We start from the raw sequence: 25,453 nt of genomic DNA, 5'->3' as shown, positions 1-25,453 counted from the left end.
CCTGTTATTTAATTTTATGCAATCAAATCAAATCTAAACAAAATAATTTATATATCCTAAATATTTACTTTATCGCTAAATTGAGATTAACACAGTCCTCGTGGATACAAACTTATTTTATTACTTCGATTCATTTTTAGTACACTTGCTAAAATATCTATCAAGTTTTTGGCGCCGCTGCCGGGGACTGTTGAGTCATTTCAATTCAGCAATTTTGTTTTTATTTAGGATTTCTATCAGTTATATTTTTGTATATATATTTAAAAAAAAATAATAATATGATTTATGCTCTTCTTTTTCTTCTCATTCTACCGTGCTACTAAAAAGTTTATCCAAGTTTTGCAGGTATGATAGACAAGTTAGTAGACAGGTTACGCCTCTATGACATAGAAGAGATTGTTACATTGCAATATGAAAAATATATTCTATCTTTGAAGATCAACTATTTGGACAATACAATCTCGAGATTAAATGAGAGATGTGGTCGTTATGAGGCGAATCAACCTGGTAGTAATTGTGAAGGGAAGAAAGAGGTGATCAACATCGATTACAATACTCAACTTCAAAATATTTTAGATGTTTCTTGGTGTCAAATCAAGTTTCATTTGAGAAGTTTGATGTTCAGTGTGGTGATCTTGTTGAGAAGACACATGAGTCTCAAATGAAGTTGGTTAAGATGGAGACAGAATGTCACAAGGTTGTGGTGGAATAAAATCCCAAAGTGAGGAGTGTTGATATTTGCCCAAAGTCTGAACCAACGGGGGGGTTAAGGAAATCACTCTTGTGCAATCAAATCAAATCTAAACAAAATAATTTATACATCTTAAATATTTACTTTATTGCTAAATTGAAATTAACATGAAGATATAAAGGTTGTTAGCAAAGCTCAAGTGTGCAAGCTTCATTCTCTTCCATTTTGGGTGGTAAGCAAAGATAATCTAACCATGGACAATGGTTTGAAAATAAGTCATATAGCCTGTTGATGTTGAGCTGGATTCAAACTCATAACCTCTAGTTAAGTTGGAAGAGATATATGGAAAATGTTAACTCGGAGGCATTGGTTAAGAAAACTAAATGTAGTATAAGTATCTTGAAATTGTGTGCGTGTATACAAATTTCGGTTAGTTCTTCTTACAAAGCGCTTGAGGAGATTGATTTGTTGGAAGAGGGGTTGAATGATTTGCAACAATGGGTGTTCACTAATCTTTGGAAGAGCATGTTTTGGGCCTTGTCTAGGTTGCGGATTGCGTCTTGCCTATTCTATGAGTGGTGTTGGAATCCACGGGAGTGCCTAAATCGGAGGGGCTAAGTGTGATTGTGGGTGGCTGAGGGCGCGACAATTTGGATCCTGAGTTGCGTTGAGCTGCTGTTTTCATGCTGTTTAGCTGCTGACAGTTTAGGTTCAGTGTTTTAGGTAGTTTGTGTGTTGCTGTTGCCTCACACTTTTGGGTTTTTTTTAGCTTTTGGCTGTGCTGCTATATCCCACGGTTGTGTGGTGATGTTCTGCCATGCCTTTTTCCCATTGTATTGCTCTTAGCCTTTTCTACTTCTTGTGCAAGGCAAGTAATGAATATATGTTGTTTCAAAAAAAATAAAATTGTCTTACATACAACAAGACATTTGTTATCCATGCAACACATCAAACATGCAACTCTCCACTTTGCATCACATGCATCTAACAATTTGTCTAACATGCAACTTTCTACTTTGCTTCACATATAAATGCAACTTGTATTCGCATGCATTCAATGATGGGATCCCACAAATTGGTCATTTAGATTAAACGAAATTTAAAGAAGACATGGATAGTGAAACTTAATTTCTGATATTTAAGAATGAGAGAGAAATTAAATGACCATTCAATGTACAATTTTACTTGAATGTTTTTTGTGAGAATTTATCTACACACAATTTTTTATTTTATTTTTTAAACCAATTTTATGCAAATGAATCTAAACATAAATCATTGTACATTCAGTCACCTTTTCATCAAAATCAATTTTACAAAGTGCACCAAATGAATTTTAATTATATTTTTTGGTGTTAACTCTCTGATTTCCTGTAGAAGAGGCCCTTGGTAATTTGGAGTTCTAACAAGAGGTAAGTAAAGTTTGACCAAATATTATTCCACATTAGAATTAAACTTGGGGTATGCAGAATGATCTATCCTCAGGTGAAATTCACTAACCACTTATGCACAAATACTTGATTAAGAAATTTCAATAATTTGTACACTTAAAATGCACATGTTTTATGCATTAAGAATGAGGAGAAAAATGTATTTCATAAATAAAATCAGATGAAGTAATTGAGAAAAATAAACAAATGGTTCTTCTGCTACAAATATATTAATTCAGGGGTATTTCTATGCTAAAACTTTGTCCTTTTTAGTAATTTTGCTTTAATGGGTTATTTTTCTTGATTTCTAATACAATATCACGTCATCGGTCAAAGTAAGTGGTCAGAAAGTCTTGACTTTTCACTCTTATATAACAAGCGCCCCCTTTCTCTTACCCTAAGTCTAGTGTGAAGATTTGCGCAGCTCGAGACACAACTGTGTTCACTTCTATGATCCCCACAAATAACTTGGTGGATTACGTTGGATCAATTATCTTATATACCTATATTTCTCTAATTTTTCTTTTCGCATTACGATCATACTTGAGTCGATCAATCTCATAAACTTTTTTCCTCATTATAGGTTTACATGATATGGAGCTCAATTGATTATATGTTGCGAGTGATCTCACCATCTTTGGTTCCCTGTTGTGAGCTCAATTGATTATAATAGTGTGTTGATATGTGCTAGTTTTTTCCATTTGGGGTTTGTCGATTTATCTGTTTGGCATTTTATTAATCCATTGTCGATTTCTTGCTTCATTATCCTTAGATTTGTGTCTGATTATCTTTTGATCATTATTTACTAGGCGATCCACACTAATTTATAGCAAATTTTTTTAGATTGTGTTGGATTAATGATCTTTATATACTTGTTTTTCTCCCTAATTTGTCTTGTTATTGTTGATCTATTTGAAAATTTACTTTTTCCACTTTTTATAGGTCACAAGCTTTGGAGGTCACTTGAGTATCTGCTGCGAGTTCCATTGCTTTCTTTGCTATTAAGGTTCAAAAAAGCACAAATTACGGCGGGGTTTTGCTTGTTAGTATTTTTTTTTGCATGAAGGGTTTGTCCATTTTTCTTTTGGCCATTTTATTTATTTATCTATTGTTGATTTATTTTTCTTTATCTTTGGATTTTTGTTTGATTATTTTTTATCAAACGATTGACACTAATTTATATACTTTTTTGTTAAGTGTAGGAAGGTATATTTTCCTTCTATTTTATTTTTATAGATTGGTTCCATCTCTTATCTTTGCTTGGCTCAATTTATTTTATTATTGGTTATGGTCCTTTTTATTTTAACTTATACTACATTTATCTCTAAATATAAGACTCAATTATTTATTAGAAGACCTTTTCAAATATTTCTTTGCATTATTTTCTGTGATAGAAACATTCTTAATTATTTGATAAATTTGTGTAGTCATTAATTAGTTTAAGAAATAAACATTGCAACAGACAAGATCGACTATCTCTGACTTGTAAGGATCAGGATCTTTTTTTTTTTTTTTTTTTTTTTCTGTTTACAATAGGAATATGGATATATTATGGTGAACAAGGTGGAGTGAATAAGATATCGAGTCCACTAATTAAGTAGGTAATTTTAGTGGTAAGAAATTGACCTTATCGTTTTAAATTACAAATTTCAAAATGAAGGTGTTAATTCCAACTTTCAAAATGATAGATGAACACTCACTTTTTATACACCTTCACACAACTAACTAATCACACGTTAAAAAATCTGGTTAATTTGATTTACAAACAAAACTGTAGTTAATTGAACTACATAAATTAACAGTAAGTCGTACTCTTTACATAGAAGATGAGAGAATCACTCATGAGCCTCATGTCTTTTGAACCATATGATAGATAGTAAGGTCATATGTACGATTTTGTTGTTCAATGTCATAATAAATAGTTGGTTTTTATTTTTATTTTTATATTTGCATCCATCAAACTAATTAAATATTTTAACACATTGTAGTAGATTTTGATCAACCAATTTAGCGCGGGAAAACAAGAATAAGAAACAGAAAATGGACCCACCCAATCCCAACGATGTCCCTCCCATTGAGGATATAACTTCTATCACAGAACAACTAAAGGGCCACGGTTTTTCCAACAAAGAAATTGGTGCAATCCTTACCTTAGCCCCATCAACATATGTTCCTGAATCTCCCAATCATATTCATAGAGATGAAAGACCACATGAACCCTTTCTCAAGAGAGGAACGGAACCCGACTCCGATGATGCCTCTTCTTCTAAACGCACAAAACTCTACAACTTTGAAAACACTTCTGATCCAAAAGGAAAGAAACCACTCATTGATGATCATCATCAGAGGAAGGAAATACCAGAAAATCAACTACCTTTGGCTTTTGATATCAATGCTTATAATATTAACAGCGAAACTGAAACTGATGATAGCGACAACGATGATGATTTTGAGATTTGTAGGAACGAGTCATTTATTAGAAGTCAGTACAAGCTATTTAACAAAGACACTGCAAAGAGATTTGCGTCACGCATTCATAGTGTTTCAGAGAATAAAGAAAAAGATGATGATGTGGAACATGAAGTTGATGATGATTCTCCAACTCCTTTCTCTAAAGCAGTCAAAGCTATTCAAGAACGAATTACTAAAAGCAACAAAAGGGGGTTTGTCGATGAATCCCTTACTTGGGTTTCAAAACTGAATGGTGAAGATTTTGTGAGGGGAAGATTATGTGTTCCTTCACTGCTAGAAATGTCTCTTAAAATTCTTGCCAATCATGTTGATGGACTTGCTTCGCTTGATGGTGTTTCTGATGCACTAAAACAAAGGCTTAGCGCGTTGCTTTGTGATTCAAGAAAAATGAATGCTCACTCTCTTGAACTACTTCTAAGTGGATTTCCAAATGTGATTCGGCTTAAAGATTGCTCTTGGATGACAGAGGAAGAATTTACAAAATATTTTGGAAAGTTGGACAATTCCATATTAGAGGTATGTTTATTGAATTTAATTGTTTCACATATATAATACTTAGTGTTTCTTGTAGTTTTGCTGCAATTCCACATTTTTATTTCCTATTTGAATTTTGTCATTCAAATTTGGGTCGTGTGAAGTTACAAATCACAGGGTTGTGTGAAGTCACCATTTGGCGACAACCACATCGGTGATCCAAAATTTAACCTCCTATTTTAAATTTTGAAAATGTCAAAATTTTATAACATCCAATCTTTGATCAAGCAGTGGTCTTTCTTGTAATTTACTACAATTCAACTTTTTTTTTCCTATATGTAGGAATTATCTCATTAATTCAAGTTTTTAGTTATAACTGCTACTATACTTGTGCCTAAAGGCCTAGTATATTAATTCAGATTTATACATTTATTTGTGTAATAGGTGCTACAACTTGACCAATGTGGACGAGTTATTACTAAATTCAACCGTCAACCAAAACTTAGGATTATGCATATATAGCAGAGCTAACCATGCATCCCTACAACTATTACTTGTAATTAGGTAGCATCAAAAACTAAAACGAATAATCAAATTCCACCAAGTTTTCTCTGTTTGATTAAGAATGACTCGTCTGTTTTGGAATTGGACGAATATTTAGATTCTTATTTTTCCACCAATATCTGTCAAGTTGACCAGGCTTACCATCATTGTTATTTCCACTAGAATCTGTATTGTTCAAATCTAATTAGGATTTTCCATCAAGTATATTTCCAAAATATGTCATTATGACCAATAGTGGTTGATACGGCATGTTGTTCTTTTGGTGCAACAAGATCAGGAACAATAACATTAGTGTGCTCAGTTGCAACAGGATCAGGAACAACGACTACTGCTGGCTCGGTTGCATGAGGATCAAGAACAAAGGCTACAACTAGCTCGATTGCAACAAGATCAGGAACAACAACTATTTTTGGCTCAGTTGAAATAGGATTAGGAGCAACCACTACTAGTGGCTCAGTTGCAACATGATTAGGAACAACAACTAGCACTGGCTTAGTTGCAACAGGATCAGGAACAATGACTACCCCTGACACAGAGTTCATGTCCAAGATGCTATTGCTGCTGCTTCACTAACAGAATCAGAATGAAGGAATTTCATAGCTAAGATAGAAAAATTTAGACATGAGAAATAACAATTACCTTTGGAATTTCAGAGACAAGGTCAGGAGTGGAAAATGAATGAGAAGCAATCACATTGCCGAAAGGATTGTTTGAAAAAGTTGGAACAGAAGCATCAATTCATGCTCTCTTTTGTTGGTCAACTGCTGCAGAAACGTGGGATTCAGTTAGGTTTCTAGCCTCCGACAGAAGTCACAAAGATAAAACGAAGGTTTCTGAGAAATAGTCCCAATATTAATGAAGCTAGCATTGAAGATCCTATGGAAACTTCCCAAGTTTTACCTAGAAAAAACGCTGAGAGTACATCTATTCTCTCTTTAAACACGAAATAATGGGATCTTCCCGAGTCATCGATGACATTTTCTGGAGTTAGTTTAAAATTTACAAGTTTGACTTGATTAAATTCAAAAGTTGAGATCGGACATGGAGGAAATGATCAAAGTTAAACCTGTGAATTCTAAACTCACTCCAGAAAACATCATCAATGACTCAAGAAGATCCAATCGTTCCATGTTTAGTGAGAGAATATATGCACTCTCTAGTTTTCTCTAGGTAATACTTGAGAAGTTTCCTCGGGATTTTAATGATAGCTTCATTACTAAAGGGACTATTTCTCATAAACCTTTGTTTTCTCTCAGTGATATCTGTCGGTGGCCAGATATACCAAACTGATCCCATGTTTCTTCAGCACTTGACCAACAGAAGAAAACATACATTGCTGCTTTTGTTCCATCATTTCCAAACGATCCTTCAAGCAATGAAACTGCATCTCATTCATTTTCCACTCCTGGCATGTCTAAATTTTATATCTTATCTTTGAAATTCCATCGTTCCGATTCTGTTAGTGTAGTCGCAGTAGCAGTCTGTTGGACATGAACTTTGTGCAAGTGGTAGTCGTTGTTCCAGATCTAGTTGCAAGTGAGCCAGTGGTAGTTGTTGTTCTTGTTCCTGTTGCAACTGAGTGAGTGGTAGTCGTTGTTCCTAATCCTATTGCAACTGAACCAGCAGTAGTCATTTTTCCTGAGCCTGTTGTAACTGCGCCAACGGTAGTTGTTATTCATTGTCCTATTGCGACCGAGCCATCAATAGTCGTTGTTCTTGATCCTATTGCAACTTGGATGAAACGAAAAAGGATTCTAGTGGAAAAAAGCATGGAAGGTAATCCTGGTCAACTTGGCAGATATTGGTGAACAATTGGAATCTAAATATCCGTCCAATTTCAAAACATATGGGGCATTCTTAATCAAACAGAGAAATCTTGGTGAAAATCGATTACTCCTTTTAGTTTTTGATGCTGCCCAATTACATGTAATAGTTGTAGAGATACATGGTTGGCTGTGCTATATATGCATAATCCTTAGTTTTGGTTGATGGTTGAATTTAGTCCATTATTTTAACCCTCACTAGTTTTGGTCGAATGGTTGGCTCTTACTAGATTATATATAGCACGTGGTGTTTCTTCTAATTTTGCTACAATTCCATATTTTTCTTTCCTATTGGAATTTTGTCTTTCGGATTTGGAATGTGTGGAGTTACAATCACAAGGTTGTGTGAAGTCACAATTCTGTGATAGCCACGTCAATGGTTGTTTGATCAAGATCAACGATCCAAATTTTAAGTTTGTATTTCAAGTTTTTAAAAAAGTCAAAATCTATAACATCTAATCTTGATTAAACAGTTGGTATTTCTTGTAATTTTGCAACAATTCAATTTTTTCCCATTTATTGGAATTTTGCCATTCATTTTGAATTTCTAGTTATAAATGCTAATACAAGATCTTAATTCATGTTTATACATTTATTTGTGGAATAGGTTCTGCAACTTCAGCAATGTGGACGAATTATAACTGAATATACATTACCTTGTACATTGGCAAAGTCACCAAACTGCTTGTCTAGATTGATTAGTCTATCTCTCACCGGTGCATGTCGTCTTTCTGATAAAGGGTTGCAGTTACTAGTTTCTTCTGCAACAACACTTAGATCCATAAATCTAAGCCAATGTTCCCTTCTCACTTTTGCTAGTCTCGATATTTTGGCTGATTCATTAGGATCACTTTTGAAGGAGTTATATCTTGATGATTGTATACTCATTGATGTTGCACTAATTTTATCGGCATTGAAGAGACTCGAACATTTAGAAGTGTTGTCACTAGCTGGACTTCCTACTGTTACTGATAAATTCATCAAGAATTATATCATTACATGTGGTCACAACATTAATGAGCTTGTTTTAAGGGACTGTGTGTAAGTACTATTTGAGCTTTTCGGTTCATGCATGGAATTTGTTTTTCTTATTTTTGCATACACTTAATTAGCAGTTTAATCGATTGGTTTATATCTCGATGTACAGGAATTTGACTGATGCATCAATGAAATTCATTGCTGAACATTGTCCTGAGTTGCATGCACTTGATATTACAAACTTGTGCAAATTGACAGATTTAACCATAAGATATCTTGCAAATAGTTGTCGAGCATTGCTTAATCTGAAGCTATGCCGCAATTCATTCAGGTAGTTTCTTGTTTTATACAATTTTCAGGCGTTTCATTATTATTATTATTTTTTATATATTACTTTTTTTCTAGTAATTTCTTGCTTTTTAGTAGGAAAGGAATCTTTGTTTCTGTGATAGTATATACTAGGATAGTACTTACTGGTATGAAAGGAAACTGGTCGCTTTTTCATTTTGGACTACGCACACAAATTTATATATTATCTGTAGTAATATTTATGAATAATTGAAATCCTCCCTGAGAAATTTTCTGTAATGTCTTCCTTAAGATGCTACAGATTCTCTAACAACATCTACAATGGAGACCCTCAACTTTGAGGTCTTAAATGGATCCCACATTAACACATCACTTTTTTATTATTTTTTAATAATAGTACCTAATAGGTACTCAACCACTACAATGGAGATCCTTCAACAAAAGGTCTAAATAGGACCCACCAATAACATTAAAAAACCAAGGTAAATTGCAATTGAAAAGCAATAGTACAATGACATTGATTATTTTAAGCAAAAGTAATGTGGGGCCCACTTAAGCATTGAGGTCTTAAGTGAGACCTTGGGTCTTAGAAGACCCCCAAAAAATTTCTCCACAATAGGGATACCTATTAGGTATTGGATCTTAAATAGTTAAGACCCTACCATTGTGGATGGTCTAACTCGTCATATATTGGTAGACTATTGCTAATATTTGTATGGACAGTAATTGATTTTCCAGCATTTGGAATATCATGAGTAATTTGTTCAAAGATTTGAGAACACCATTGCATACATCTTATTACCAAGTTTATATCTTTGTGATATGTTTGGATGGTGTTTCAGAGTGCTTATTGTGTAATCTTAACCCATCCTAAATTTCAATTGCCTAATAATAATTTAACCTTTTCTCCATTACAGCGATGAAGCAATTGCTGCATTTTTGGAGATAAATGGCAAATCCTTGGAAGAACTTTCACTTAATAACATTAAGAAGGTAACATTTTTAATATTTTCTTGCTGAATGTCTCTCATGTTATAGATGAACACATTAGCACTTAGAAAACTGTAACATGTTTTAAAGGAACGTGCATAATATGAAAGGATTCATCAAGTTTCAACTTAGCCTTTTGTCATTATATTGAAAGATTGATTTCATAACCAAATATTATGATAATTATAGACAATATAAATTATATTATAAAATTTGATTGATTTAACAAAACAAAGTTTTGTGCTATTGTTTCTGGAAGACATTATTGACTCAACTAATTCTTGAGTATTACTAATTTCAGGCTTCTGTTAATTTTTTGAGTATCTATCACATTTGGTTTGTTCCAGGTTGGCCAACAAACAAGCTTATCACTTGCAAAGAATGCCAAAAATTTGCATACCTTAGATTTATCATGGTGTCGAAACTTGACAGACAATGAGTTTGGTTTAATTGTCGATAGCTGCTCGTCATTGAGGTTCCTTAAACTTTTTGGATGCTCACAGGTAAATAAATTTATTAAATCAATTTCATGTAGTCATGAAGAAATATATATGTTTCGTTGAGTCTTTGTACGAAGAAATCAGTTGTTTTGTTGGGGAAGATTTTGAATGTCAAGTACTTTGGCAGGTAACAAATGCTTTTCTCAAAGGTCACTCAAACTCAGAGCTTCAGATCATTGGGTTGAAGTTGTGTCCTTTATTGCAGCATATCAAAGAGCCTAATCCTCATCAAAGTGTTTTGCGATATTCATCAGTCTCGCAGTAGATATTGATATAAATTAGAACTGGAAACAAAAATGTAATAAATAGATGCTGAAATTTGGCACAACTTGTTGATTTCTGATAACATGGTGTCACCCGAATAGACATGAATAGACATGAAAATAACTTTATCACCTGTTTTCACCTTTTGTTTTGGTGATATATTTGTTGATTAGTTTACTTCAAATTTGGAGAATATGATATTTTACTTTTTTAAAAACATCCCGACCTAAATTTATAGACTAAATAGTTTAGTTCTGATGTACTCAAGAAAATAGACAGGGCGGAAAATGGCAGCAAACTTGCAAATAGCACTCTTGGCAGCAAATTGCAAATAGTTTAGTTTTGGTGTTCTCAAGTTTGCTTCCATTTTATAGACTAAATAGCACTTAATGAATGTAGAAGTATAAAATTGGGTCTATCCTTGAGGAAAATAAAATTGGAATTTTATTTGGAAATGCTTCCTATTAATGATCCTGGTTTAAGGTCCTCCTTACTATGATTGAAAAGCTCCTCCTTACTATGATCGATGATTATTCTAGAAGAGTATGATTTCACATTTTAAAACATAAAATTTACATCTTTGACAAGTTTAAATAATGACATAGTCTTGTAGAAAATTATATAGGAACTAAACTCAAAGTTTTAAGAACTAACAATGGTCTGAAGTTACATTCTCCAAGTGGCGGTGGGGTGTGCCTGCAAAAGAAACTTCGACGCCCAAGTAAATCCTAGCAGGTAGCGTCGTGGCAATGAACCGAACCAACTCGAAAATAGTTCGAGACTCGATTCGATAATTAATTCGTTGAACTTGGTTCATGAACCAAATGAGCCGAACTTGAGCTCAAAATTAAGTTTGTTAAATAAACGAGTTGAACTTGAACTATGTTTGACTCGACTCGTTTGGTTCATGAACCAGCTCGATATATATATATATATATATCAATTGACACTCCCTTCTATTTAATTTATATAAATGTTTACATGTTTATAATTTTAAGAGATTGTCTAAATATATGGTATTGTACTGTATCAAGGGTAAATTTCAAGAACCAGTAAAATATAAAATTGATAAACAAGGCAAGACCATTATTCCTTGTCTTCCATTACATGTTTACATTTATAAGAAAAATGCAATCAACTTTCATATTACTTTACCCCAATTATTGATTAATATGCCACAAATTGCAGCTGATATCCAATTGTCATAGATGCTTCAATTCATACTTGTTTTGATTACAGTCATACCATGTTTAAGATTTGATGTTTAGTTTTCTAATTGTTTTTACTTGTCAATCGTGATGCTATCTAGATATAAAGTGGAGGCTTATTATACTTGGCTTCTGAGAAAGAAAGAAAAGAAAGAAAAAAAATAGGGCCACATCTAATAGCAAATAAGCTTGTAAATATCAAAGTAACATTCTTTTGTTTTCATAAGTCCCCCATCGGGAGTGGGTACACACAATAGATGGCAAGCTTTGCCTATAAATAAATCATGCATATGCTACACTGTTCAAGGTAGTGGTAGAGACCCAATTTCACTACGGCGAATTTTGTGTTTCCCTCTATTAATTTATTTGTTTAAATTGTGTTTTTTTTTTTTTGAATTATTGCTCAAAATGTTGATCTGATCAATTGATTATGTGTCTCTTGTATTTATTTATTTTTTTAAAATTTTTGACCAAAGCTTTTAAGAGGTTTAAATTAGTTGAACCTAACGAACCGAACTGAGCCTTTTACGAATATTAAACGAGCCGAGTTTGAGCTTAAAAAAAAGTTCGGTTCGAACTCGAGTCGAGTTTCGAGCTGAACCAATTCTTAACGAGTCGAGTCGAGCTCAGACGGATTCGATTCGACTCGACTCATTTCCAGCCCTAGGTAGCGATGTGAGTAAGTTGATTAAGTAATGTGTGGTCATACCTGGGGTGAGTCCCATATTTATAGTGATGTGCATGCTTCGTGGTTAGTTCTATCTTTGCTCCTCTAATTTGGTGTGTTCTGTAACGCCCTATTGAATTATTTGATTATTTTATTGAGTTTAGAGTACATTTTTATGACTTATGTGATTTATATAATAATTGTGATGTGTTGTTGATTTATTAAGTGCCTTATTTTATTATTTAATAGAATAAGATTTGAAAATAAAATAAGATTAAGTTGTGGGAGCTGTTTTGGAATTTAGAAGAGTTTAGTGGAATAAGTGGAAATAAGATAAAGAGGGTTGAGGAAATAAATAGGAGAAACATAGGTCAGAATAGTTTTTTACGTGAAACAAGTTTTTGAAGAAAAAGGGAGAAAACAAGAGAAGAGAAGAACCTAAGAGGAGAAGCTTTCAATCGATTAACCTAAGGTAAGGGTGGGACTAACCTTCTTTAATTCTAAGTTGTGTAATTCTGAAATTGGATTTAACATGTTGTAGGATGTAGTTTTGGAGGATTTAAGAATTAGGTTAAAAGTTGGAGAATTGATCAATTAAGAGTAGAACCTATTAATTTGATGTAGAATTAGTGTCCAGACCTTAGACTATTCATAGAACAATGATTAGAATCAGTTTTAAGGTTAAAACCATTGAATTGGATGAGTTTTGAGAAAATCGGCAATTCTGCCCGAGCTGACATTCATCGCTCGCCATAGCGAGCAGACGATCTCGCCTCGCGAGTGATGAACTTCATCGCTCACCTAGCGAGTTACCTAGTGAGTGAAACATGATTGAATTAATGTTAGAGGTCAAGTTTTAGATGGTTTTGAGTGTCTTAACCTGTTTAGGAATGATTAGGCAAATTTTTAGATTTAATTTTGACATAGAGAAGTCAGAAAATGGGATTTTTGAGTGAAAAATGTCAAACTCCTGAGAGCAATCAGATTTAGCTCGCCACGACGAGTAGCCAACTCGCCATAGCGAGTACCTTTTTTCCTGAACTCGCCACAGCGAGTAGAGTGGCTCGCCTCGCGAGCTACTCAGTGGCAGTCACCTTGTTTAGGGTTCTTGTGATCTTTGTCGCACGTGATGTTGTGAGTTGATCTTGGGTTAGGAATGGAAGTTGTTTATTAAGTTATAGACTTACAGAGAGCCTGAATCAAATGACTAATAATTGTTGAATTGTTTAAGATATTTGTATAATGTGTTGAAAATGTATGATATGGAAATTATTATTGTTTATATCATTCAAGTTGTTATTGTTGATGTTGCTATGTTGCAAGATGTTTATGTTGCTGTCTCTGCTGTTGTTGAATCATTATTGTCATTAAGTTGCAAGTGTTGGTCTAAGTTGTAAGGTTGTAAGCTGTTATTCCAAGATATTGGATCATATAAGTTGTGGAGTTGTCTAAGTTGTACGTTGTTGAGTCCCTGCATACTCATTTGAAGTTGAGGGATTGATGCCCTGTGAGCTTTTGCTCTTTACGTTGAGGGTTTGATGCTCTGTGAGCTTTTGCTCTTTAAGTTGAGGGTTTGATGCCCTGTGAGTATAATTATACTCTATATGTTGAGGGCTTGATGCCCTGGTTGGTATCACATGCATGATTAAGAAGTTGAAGTTGCATATGTTGAGTTTAAGTTGTAGAAGTCGCATTGTCATTGTCGTTAAGTTGTCATTTATCAATGAGTTGTTAATAAAGAACTATGTGAAGTATTAATATTTATTAATCGTTGTTGTTTATGTTGTTATGAGATGATTGAAATATATAGTAATTTTGCTATATTTATGGTTATAAGAAGTGTATCATCATGTCTAGTTGTTTTACTCTGATTTATGTAAAAAAAATTCAAGTTGGGAAAACGGAATGTTACATGTTCTGCAATGACATTACTCAAGCTATTTGGAGTAACAAAATCCAAGATAGACGGGAGCTCCTATCTGATTCACGCGAGCTCTTGTAAGTAGGAACAAATTAGTGCATATCTAATAGTTTTTTATATTTAAGGCGGTGGAGCTTGTTGGTGTATGTAGGAATTATCATGTATTACATGTGGATCTAAGATGTGATATATTTTGAGATGGTACAAGAGATAGGATTGTGTACTACACCATGTCGTAATGCAAGATGGTCACCTCATATGGTTTTGGATCTGGCAACTTTATTGGACCTTAATGCCACATTCTAGATGGGCTTTCTTGTTGGGTGACACAGTGAACGATAAGATCGGGACTCATGCAAGTAGATCGAGGGTATCGTTGATATTAAATCTTTTTTTTAGGGGAGATAGAAATTAAATCCTTATAAAATTATTAAAATTTTCAAACATAAATGAATCTATGTTAGAGTTTATTCATTATTTTACCATACAAAAATTAACATTAATTAGCATCTTGGTTATGTCATTTTAGTCCTCCACATTATCTTTTGTTTGCTCAATCTCTAGTATACCACAAAGGTATTTACACTAGCCATGATAGGTATTTCCTGAAAAATGAAAAGTTAAATTCTTTCGATCAAATCAAATTTCGAAGAAATTGCTCTTACTGCTACTGTACTATAAACGTTTCACTGGCACTAAGGATCCTTGGGTTACAAGCTTCCTCAACGGTCCCAATAAAATCAACATTTTTCGGATTATATTAAACTTGACAAAAAAAGTATTAAAATACATTGTTTTGCTTATACTCAAAAATCATTTTTCATTCTCATCATTCAATAAAAAATCAACATCTAATTTTGATTTTCTTTCTTGCATTTTTAAAAAAAAAAATATCACACAACTCTGATTCAAATCTATGATTAAAATGTTCCAAATAGTTATTTTTCAAAAAATGATATTAGTAAAAAAAGTGTTGAGTTCTCCAAAAGCGCTAGCTCTATAATTTGAAATTCATGTTAGAATGGAATTTGATACTTTTCATTTTAATCTCTATTACGTTCACAACAAAAAATTTGTGATTTGCTGTAATATACCTGGTTAGGACTTCGTTTTCTTTCTCCATAAAGAAGAAATAGTATTATGTATCTCAGTTCTATAGTGTACATAATAAAATCTACTGAAGTATTTAGTCTGTAAATTTAGGTTTGAATATCTCTAAAAAGGAACAATAACAATAGCATCTTCTCCACTTACAACAAAACTATTACGCCGATCAACAAATGAATTACCGAAACAAAATGTGAAAATAGGTATAAAGTGATTTTCATGTTCTTGTTCTTATTACCAAAACAAACATATTACTAAATCTCAGCATCATCCATATATTTGATTCTGTTTCTTGTTCTAATTTGTTTCAAAACCTACTGCTAGACTGATCAATATCGCAAAACACCTTGATGAGGATTAGGCCCTTTGATATGCTAAAATAAAGGACATAACTTCAACGAATGATCTGAAGCTCAGAGTTTGAGTGCCCTTTGAGAAAAACATTTGTCACCTGCCAAAGTATTTCACATTCAAAATCTTCCCTGATAAAATAGCCAAGTTAAAGACCGAGAGAAGTTTTGTGACTTTGATAGAGGTATTTACCTGTAAGCATCCCAGAAGTTTCAGGAACCTCAGTGACAAGCAGCTATCGACAATTAAACCAAACTCATTGTCTGTTAAATTTTGACGCCATGATAGATCTAAGGTATGCAAATTTCTGGCCTTGTTTGCAAATGACAAGGTTGTTTGTTGGCCAACCTGGAACAAACCAAATGGAATAGACACTCAATAAATTAATCAATATAACTTGTATTTATCTGGCTGCAACAACTAAAAAGTTAACTGAAAACCAGATAGAAGAAAAATTAACAAAATCCAAAAATTGCTATTATTTACGAATCGATTGAGTCGATAATGTCTTCCATAAACAGTAAGACATAGCTTTATTTTGTAAAATGAATCAACTTTCCTAATAGAATTTAAATTTGAATATAATTACCATAAGAGTTGGTTATGAACTCAATATTTCAAGATAATCATGAAAAAGGCTAATGTGTTCAACTTTCCTAATACTATATGCAACCAGATCAATCCTTTCATATGCACAGATAAGGCTCTACAACATTTTACCATTTTCTAAGTACTAATGTGTTTAACTTTAACATGAGAGGTTTCTGTCAAAAAAAAAAAAACTTTAACATGAGAGACATTCAGCAAGAAAATATTATAAACATTACCTTAAGATTACAAAGTGAAAGTTCTTTCAAAGACTTGCCCTTTATCTCAAAAAATGCAGCAATTGCTTCATCACTGTAACGAAGGAAAAGTTATATCATTATTAGTCAATTGAAATTAGGAAAGATTAAGATTACACATAATAAGCACTCTGAAACACCATCCAAAGACACGTTAAGCATATCACACGGACATATACTCGGTAATGAGATGTATGTAATGGTGCTCTCAAATCCTTTGAAAACAAAATTATATTGTATATTTACTTAATTGTTCAAGAAAGGAAGATGTCAATGAGATCCAAGTGAAAAGATAGTGACATTCTGTTCTTGCTTCGCTATATAAGGGGTACCTTGTCGGTGATGTACCGTGATCAATGTCTTGGAATAACTATCTATATGGTTAAAAGGGAATGGATGATGGTTTGCTTCATATCACATCTATATATGAGGAATAGGCAGGAAGTTGATCTCTATCATGGTTACCATTGTGGCCCATGATCTTAGAAGTCGTCAACTTCTACCCACTCTAACCTTTCCTTGGTCGATGTTTATGAGGCCAAGTATGAAGGTACGTCTAGTAGTGCTGGCACGATCTAGTCACCTCTAGGAAACGTGCACATGCTAGTAGTTGTTTGCCAGCTCGGTGTTGGGCATGGATATTTCAACATTGGAGGTGTCGTGATTATCTAGGAGCTGGATGGATGTATAAAGAATATGACAGTCTACATCCCAAATACTATAAAATTATAGCAATACCATTCCATACAGTGTCTACCATCAAAAGCGCGTGTCTGCCTCTCTTTTGGCTTGACAACAGATAGAATTGACATAACCAATGTCCTTTTGAGTTTTTAATCAAAGAAATTACACTAGTTTAAAAAATAAAAAAGATATAACTTGTAATTGACCAAATAAAACACATGGTAGACGATGATGACGAAGAAATAAAAAGCATCTTCAACGTGTTGTGCATCAAAGTGTTTCCTGCAAGTGGATAGATTGCAGATCTATATTTAATAGAGATTAAAAGAAATAAAAATAATAAACTCAACAAACAAATAAATGAAAAGTATGGAATCATAAGTGAAAATGTATATACCTGCGACATCCATTTGTCTATGTTGAATCTTTGCAAAAAGTGATTAAGGCGCAGCTGCTGTGTTGGGGATTTAGAAAATGTTTGTGTACATACTTGCAGCATCTATGACAAGTGTATTGCGGATTTATAAAATTGGGTTAGAAAGTGTACAGACACCTAACCCTATTATCTAAATCCCAGCACCACCTCAATTATCTAAAAAAAAGTTGAATGGTTGCATAATTACAAGAAAGACAATTGTTCGATCAAAGATTAGATGTTACATATTTTGACTTTCTTTTTAAATTTAAAATACGAGTTTAAAATTTGGATCTTCCAATCTTAATAAAAAGAGACACCAATGTGGTCGTCACTGGATTGTGACTTCACACAACCCAAATTCAAATGTCAAAATTGAAATTTGGAAAGAAAAAGGTGGAATTGTAACAAAATCACTAGAAAAACCAAGTACAATATCTGCTGAACAATTAAATTGAATGAACATACCTCTAATATGGAAGTGTCCAATGTTCCAAAATATTTTATAAATTCTTCCTCTGTCAACCAGAAGCAATCTTTAAGCCGAATCACATTTGAAAACCCACTAAGAAGTAGTTCAAGAAAGTGACCATTCATTTTGCCCAGATCACATAACAACGTGCTAAGCCTTTGCTTTAGCTCTTCAGAAACACTATCAAGCGAAGCAATGGCATCAGCATGGTTCGCAAGAATGTTAAGGCACAATTCTTGCAATGAAGGAACACTAAAGCTTCTCTTTTCCAAATCTTCTTCATTGAATTTTGAATGCCAAATAAGAGATTCATCAACAAGCCCTTTTTTCATGCTTTTGGCGATTCTTTCTTGAATAGCTTTAATTGCTTTAGAGAAAGGTGTTGGAGAACCATCATCAGTTTCATGTTCCATATCATCATTCTCTTCGTTCACCGAAACAGTGTGGCGCTGCATATTCCTTTGCAATTTCTCTGTTAATTCGCATGTGCCTATCTCTTCGAATTGAGGCATTCCTATGAGATTCGCTCTTGAAAAAGAGTTCATGTGTTTTTTCATCTCTATAAATGTGTTTGTGAAGTCCACAAGGAGGTTGAACATATTTTGCTGCAGTTAAGGCAAAGATTACGGCAATCTCTTCGTCGGAAAAATCGTTGTCCTTTAGTCGTTCTATGGTAGAATCTATGTCACTAACTGGAGGGACAAAAGAATTGGAAGAGGGAGGTTGTTCTTGTTCTTGTTCTCGTTCTTGTTGAGAGGGAGTGAGGGTTTCTTGAGTATTTTCATTGGATGGTTCCATTTTCTGTTTTATATTCTTTCTTTCCCGCGCAAAACTAGTTCATCAAAAACTACAATGTTAGTATGTTAATAATTTGGAAAAAAAACTGAGAATATTTTGGTCCAATGCTATAAGAACTAAATCACATGAACACCACAAAAAGTGACATTTTCTTTAGTAGAAATTCTGTAAGAACATGTGACTTAGTAAAAAATAATGGCTAAAATGCAACTTTGGCCTCCTATGTTTGACTCCATAGCAATTTTGACCCTCTATTAAAAAAAAATCACTTTTCGACCCCCTAACTTCACACCCTTTTGCAACTCATAGACCCCCTCTGATTTTGACTGGATCAAAGCCCAGGTGGCCAGGAGATGGATGCCGCGTGGCATTTGATTAATTAAAAATAAAAAAAATAAAAGATTAATTGAAGGGAGCACGTGACAATCATCTTCCTCATCTAAATCCTTCATATTCTTCATCCCTTTCTTAAACCCAGAACCCAAATAATGAATTCAACTCCATTGCCACACAACAATAACAAGGCTTCAAAACCAGAACATCTCTTCCTTTGAACTTCGATTCTTACTCCAACATAACTGCTCAAACCAAAATCAGAATAAATAATGAATCCAAAATCAAAATGAATCTTGGTAATCATCATTATTACTCATAAATCAGATCTTCCCAATACTCAATTCCTTTAAGTTTCAAATAAATAATCATTATTACTTCTTCATCTTCCCAATAAAAATGTCAAAAATCAAATCTTTATTATAAAAATCGAATTCTTATTCAAAAGGGTCAATGAAAATAAGATGAAACGACCTCATGTTTGAGCATGTGAAGAAGGGTAGTTTTGCGGCATTATCAAGACCAAGGAATGCTAGAATTCCATAGATCGATCAAAGATGAACATTGTTGAGAGAATTTTCATGGTTGATCTCATTCAAAGTCGCCCTCCCTCTTTCTAATTTTGATGGTGTGTAGAAAGAGCTTTTTTGATAGTGAAGAGAGAAACGATGAGGTGGGGTGGAATCACGTGCCAATTCCTTTTTAATTCTTTTTTAGTTCTTTTTGTTTTTTATTTTATTTTTAATTAATTAAATGCCACGTGGCGTCCATCTCTCGGCTACATGGGCTTTGACCCCGTCAAAATCATAAGGGACCTATGAGTTGCAAAAATAGTTAAAGTTAAGGGGCTAAAAAGTGATTTTTTTTAATATGCGACCAAAATTGCTACGGAGTCAAACATAGAGGACCAAAAGTGCATTTTAGTCAAAAGAGTTGTGTTATTTGAACATCCATATATGTGACAACTTTTGTGACAACCAAAATTTTACAAAGGAAATGAGGTAGTGGCACAAAAACCAAAGAAATAGATAGAGAAAGTAAAAAGATAATGTGAGTATGAGAGAGAAAGTTGTCATAAAAGTTATAAAAAATAATTGTTCAAATATCATTTCTCTAGAAAAAATAATTGATGATGAAGAAAGTTCGATGATAAAAGTGTTAGAAAGAGGTGTAGCTTGTTATACAGGGCGGACTAATTAGTGGACAAAATGAAATTCGGTTAGTTTAGTTAGTAGAGTGTTAAATATGTTAAAAAAATTTATATTTCTTTTTTTAAAACAAAGTTTAGTTAGGAGTGTAAAACATGTTTTGTTTTTTTGACAGAAGAGTGTAAAACATGTTAATAATTTTTATAGTTTTGACAACAAAATTATTTGATGTACACCCGCGTACGGTTAATCAAGTATAAATATATGATTAATTCAGTTGATAAGTTATGAAAGAATAATCAAATATAAATCCAAAGATAATGAAAAATAAATCAACAATAGATAAATAAAATGGCCAAAATATAAATCGACAAATCCTGAATGCAAAAAATACTACATCCAACCTTCCATAATAATTTGTGCTTTTTCTAACCTTAATAGGGAGCTGTAGATAATCAAGTGACCTCCAAAGCATGCGACCTATAAAAGGGGGGAAACGAAAATTCTTAGATGTAATCAAATGACCTTCAAATCATTTGAGACATATATAAGGGTAAAAGGTAAATTTGGAGATAAATCAACTATTGTGTGGATCGCCTCATAAACAATAATCAAAAGATAATCCAACACGAATCTAAGAATAATAAAGTAAGAAATCAACAATAAATTAATAAAACGTTCAACTTATGGATCATCTGATAAATAATAATCAAAAGATAATCAGACATGAATCTAAGAATAACAAAACAAGAAATGAACAATAAATTAATAAAATGCCCAACTTATGGATCGCATGATAATTAATAATCAAAAGATAATCTGACATGAATCTAAGCGTAATGAAGTAAGAAATCAACAATAAATTAATAAAATGGCCAACTTATAAATTGAAAAATTCGGATTATAAAAACTCAGATCCAACCCCCTTTAATAATTTGTGTTCTTTCTAGCCTTAATAGGGAATCAGAGAAGGTAACATCGCTCGCAATTGATAATCAATTGGCATCCATGTCATGCAACCTAGAAACAGGGAAAAATAAATTATGAGATTGATTGACAATGCGAAAAGAAAAATTAAAGGAATACAAGTATATAAGATCATTGATCAAACACAACATCCCACCAAATTGTTTATGGGGAATCGATGGGATGAACACAGCTGCGTCTAGAGCTGCGCAAATCTTTACACTAGGGTTAGAGAAAGAGAGTGCTTGTTATATACGAGTGAGCGGTCAAAACTTTCTAACCCACTTACCTTGACCGAGAAAGTAATATTGTATTAAAAAAAACATAAGAAAAATAAACTAGCAAAGCAAAATTACCAAAAAGACAAAGTTTTAGCATAAAAATGCCGTGGAATATATCTATGAGACACACCATTCGTTTATTATTCTCAATTACTTTTTCTGATCTTATTTATAAGAGACGTATTTTTGCTCCGTTCTTAATACAAAAAACGTATACATTTTAAGTGTATTAATTATTGAAATTCCTTAATCAAATGAATTTATATTTACCTTCTTTCAAAGACATTAACGAGACTCAAATTCACAACACAACATCTCATATTCAAATCTTATCTTTTTACCACTAAATCAAAAATCATCACAGCTTTTAAATCTTCTTTCAATAGACAAGGCTTTTGAATCAAATATAACATAATTTTGGATAATTGATTTTTCTTATACCGTTCATATTTTCAATATGAATATTCATTGTAAGAAAACTATGAAATTGAACATTCTTTTAATTGTCCAATGAAAAACGAAGCTGCTATAGCACAAAAGGGATCGATCCATAAAGATTTTGGAATGAAAATTAGTTTAAAAATGAAGGAAAACTAATTCTGGGTTCTGTTTTTAAGTAGGTATAATTCTGGGTGCATGTCAAACCATCCTTTGATTAATCTTCTTTTATGTAATCACTCACGTGAACTCATTTGACTCTTTTAATTCAACCTGTTAGCTGTGATGGAGTGAAGATCTAGACTGAAAAACAGGGAAGAAGTAAAATAGTGCAGGTAATGAGAAGAAAAAGAGTATTTTAACAATACTCATCCAATGGTCAGGATCTAACCCTCTCATCTTTCATTTTAAAAGGGCATCTCATTTGATATGTCTTCTATATTAAAAAAAAAAAATTGATTTTTATGAATGTATGTTTTGAATAGTTTAGATTACGTGTATATGGCCGGCACTTTTAATAAGTTTCATAATTGAATCGGAAGCTATAGAATTGATTTTGTCACTAACGTTGAAAAATAAAATACCAAATATCATATGTGGTCATTTAAGTTAGAAGTTTATAATAAGTTAATTTTTAAGTTTTTTTTTTTTTACAACTTCACCTTTAAGTTGGAAAATATTTGCAGTGTTTTTCTATTTTTATCAAACTCAATTAAAAAATGTTTATGTAGATATTTAATTGTTAAGTTGGTATGTTCAAATTAACTGTTCTCAAAATTAGGGGTTCATAAGTGTATTATTCGATCTTGATTTGACACAAAGTTGATCGATTACTTAATTTATAATATTGATAAAATATTTATCTGTAAAATTAAGTTTGAATTCAAAAACTTGAAGAACAAAATGTGCATAAGTAACCATATTTGATGTCATAAATACTTTTGGACATATGCTCTTAATGTTAAATGGTTCATAAACATTTTTTAACGAAGTTAGCTAAAAATATGGATAACGGTGTAAATATTAAGGGACTTAAATGACCAACTTGTAATAAAAAAAAGGAACTTAAAAGGACCAATTTATGACAAAAAAAACTTAAAAGACTAATATCTTGTTATAACATCCAACTTAAAGGAATGGGGAAAGTATTTGGCCACAAATAAACATAACAAGTTTGATGACTAACCAACAATGCTTAAAACCAAAGATAATCTTGATGCATCTTTGCATCAACATGAGTTTGGAAAAATCGCAGTGGCATTGTGATTTAGTAAGGCTTAAAATGTATCTTTTGTCAAAATCTCACTACTAATCCAAACTTCACTCAATCCGGCGTTAAGAAAGGTGTTAACCCTTGGCTGGGTTTCACTTGCATATTGTTGCCATTAGGGAGTATACTTTAATATATTTTATTAGAGAAATTAAATTTTCCATTTACTTGCTACATTCACTAAAAATAAACACAAAAATTATGGACTGGCAAACTGTTGTTACTCAATAATAACATGATGGATGGTCAGAAAGCAATAAAAAATTCTCCAGATTACAAATACAAAAGCCACACCATAGTGACCCCCCCACAAACAACAGCAGCAACAACAACAACAATAAACAACTAAAGAAGAATTAAAAATCAATCATGAAAATATCTGCTACACTACAATGTAGAAGGAAGATTTATAGAGCAAGTTGTTGAGAATTAGTCTCATGGTTCAAAATCAGTTTTTACCCACTGCCCATATTTGCTTTTCATTTTCTCATCAAACTCCTTATCTTTAATTTCGTCAATCTTAGCTACATTTGCAGTGGATTCCTCTTGCACTTTAGAGATCCTTCTACTTCTCTTTCTTGCAATAGCCTCTTTCTCAGCTTCAAGTTCTTCATAATCTTTCACCACACAACTATGCACTACACAACTCAACACCAACACAACAAACTGCAACATACACATTCCCATCAAAACCCCACATTCAAGCCTTACCAATAGTTTAGCTTCTTTTGGGTCCCTTGATGACTTTAACATTTTGAGGCTTGCATTCTCTTTGGTAAACAAAGCAAATATGGTGAGAATTTGTCCTATCAAAGAGGCTAGTGTCAGGGAAATGTGAGTGAGAAAACACAAGTGTGTGAGGTGTGAATAGAAGCCGACAAAAGATGAGAAAAGTGATATGGTGGAAACCATGAGGAATGCCATGCCAAATGAAGTTGGTGGCATTTTGAGGAGGATGGTTGGTGCAAATGAGGTAGCAGAAAGGATAAAAAGTGTGAAATTCAAAGAGCAAAGAAGGAGGACGGTGAAGGAACATGCTTTTCTAAGATTGGAAGATGCCATTTTGGTGCTGTATTTTGTGTGTGTGTGGAGAATATGTTTATTGGAAAACGGTAGAGAAATTGAATTTATAAAGCAGGTTGAATGGTACCGTTAAAGATTGATGTAACGGCTAGCATAAGGAAGACCCCACTTTTATGGTGAAAATGCAATATTCCCTTCGCAGGTATTCAAACAAACTACCTCGAAATAAGGTGAATCAAATTTGCACCTTGTTGATATCATTGGGAATCATGTTTGGAGCCATGTTGTAACAGTTACTACTCATGATAGAAATATACGATATTAATAAATTTGTGATAATCCTTATTAGAAAGAAGAAAAAATAATCAGGTAGTAACGTACGAACATTGTTAGAATAATTTATGGTTTTTTCTAAATTACCCACCAACCAATAAAAATGAGCAATTTATTTGTGGGATTAAGATAGTTCATGAATATGTGCTTATGTGGCTAATGTGTATTGGTTGGGGTAAATTACTCATCATTCTTTCATTGGTAGACTAGTTATCACCATAATTTATCATGGTAAACCATATATTAGCAACCAAAAAAAAAATTGTCATGATAAAACCTCTCAAAAAAAGATCAGGGAAAATAACCCTTGGTGAACAAAAGTTGAGTAGACATTTATTTAAATTTGAGAGTGTGTTTGACTACACCAAATCACTAACTTATAATAGATAGTTCATCGCGGAGTACTCGATCATTGCGTATAAATTTGTATGATCAAAATAAAATTATTTGATAAAAGTTGCTCGCTCGTGAACTGATAGTGCTTTTCGCTATAACTTTTAACATTTTTTAAGATACAATTTCACATAATGCTGGAGTTTTTAACTTATAATGTGTCAAAAAAATTCCTATGGTTACCCTCATTAAAATAATGCTTGCCATTTCAGAGATAAAAATTTCGTTGATGAATAACATATAAATATCTTTGTAAACGCTCTTTAAATCTTTGGGCTTTCTATGACCCCTTGTGCCCCAAAATCCAA

The 25,453-nt window shown here is 32.9% G+C and overlaps 3 protein-coding genes across 10 annotated transcripts; 1 reads left to right on the top strand and 2 right to left on the bottom strand.

The window, feature by feature from the left end:
• The first annotated feature begins 2,498 nt into the window (after positions 1–2,498).
• On the top strand, positions 2,499–10,623 carry LOC25494176 (uncharacterized). Of its 6 annotated transcripts, none has more exons than XM_039832868.1 (8): positions 2,499–2,589; positions 2,702–3,160; positions 4,107–5,106; positions 8,059–8,492; positions 8,599–8,760; positions 9,656–9,731; positions 10,076–10,231; positions 10,356–10,623. In XM_039832868.1, exons 3-8 carry the CDS (start codon positions 4,159–4,161, stop codon positions 10,491–10,493), a joined length of 1,914 nt encoding a protein of 637 aa, XP_039688802.1. In that variant the 5' UTR covers positions 2,499–2,589; positions 2,702–3,160; positions 4,107–4,158; the 3' UTR covers positions 10,494–10,623. The 6 variants fall into 6 exon arrangements, with proteins under 6 accessions (XP_039688802.1, XP_039688801.1, XP_039688803.1 ...); XM_039832867.1 differs by having other exon boundaries at positions 2,499–2,768; positions 3,061–3,160; XM_039832869.1 differs by having other exon boundaries at positions 2,499–2,824; positions 3,061–3,160.
• A 4,852-nt stretch (positions 10,624–15,475) lies between these two features.
• Positions 15,476–21,686, bottom strand: LOC25494174 (uncharacterized). Of its 3 annotated transcripts, XR_005645631.1 has the most exons (7): positions 21,565–21,686; positions 20,875–21,461; positions 18,159–18,994; positions 17,673–17,774; positions 16,574–17,557; positions 15,939–16,094; positions 15,476–15,846 (listed from the first exon to the last, which is right to left on the bottom strand). XR_005645631.1 is itself a non-coding variant. In XM_024781871.2 (6 exons), the coding sequence occupies exons 2-4, from the start codon at positions 18,759–18,761 to the stop codon at positions 17,546–17,548; spliced, it is 717 nt and encodes a 238-aa protein (XP_024637639.1). In that variant the 5' UTR covers positions 18,762–19,538; positions 19,768–19,953; the 3' UTR covers positions 15,476–15,846; positions 15,939–16,094; positions 16,574–17,545. The 3 variants fall into 3 exon arrangements, 2 of the variants coding, with proteins under 2 accessions (XP_024637639.1, XP_039688820.1); XM_024781871.2 differs by lacking the exons at positions 20,875–21,461; positions 21,565–21,686 and adding an exon at positions 19,768–19,953 and having other exon boundaries at positions 18,159–19,538; XM_039832886.1 differs by lacking the exons at positions 20,875–21,461; positions 21,565–21,686 and having other exon boundaries at positions 16,574–16,646; positions 18,159–19,953.
• Positions 21,687–23,595: 1,909 nt separating this feature from the next.
• On the bottom strand, positions 23,596–24,514 carry LOC25494173 (uncharacterized). Its single transcript, XM_013602954.3, has one exon. It carries the CDS (start codon positions 24,456–24,458, stop codon positions 23,832–23,834), a length of 627 nt encoding a protein of 208 aa, XP_013458408.1. The 5' UTR covers positions 24,459–24,514; the 3' UTR covers positions 23,596–23,831.
• Positions 24,515–25,453: the final 939 nt, after the last annotated feature.

The sequence above is a fragment of the Medicago truncatula genome, chromosome 4 (genome assembly GCF_003473485.1).
Source record: "Medicago truncatula cultivar Jemalong A17 chromosome 4, MtrunA17r5.0-ANR, whole genome shotgun sequence".
NCBI lineage: Eukaryota > Viridiplantae > Streptophyta > Magnoliopsida > Fabales > Fabaceae > Medicago > Medicago truncatula.
The sequence above is the reverse complement of the archived record's forward strand: the minus strand, read 5'-3'. Positions and strand labels throughout refer to the sequence as shown.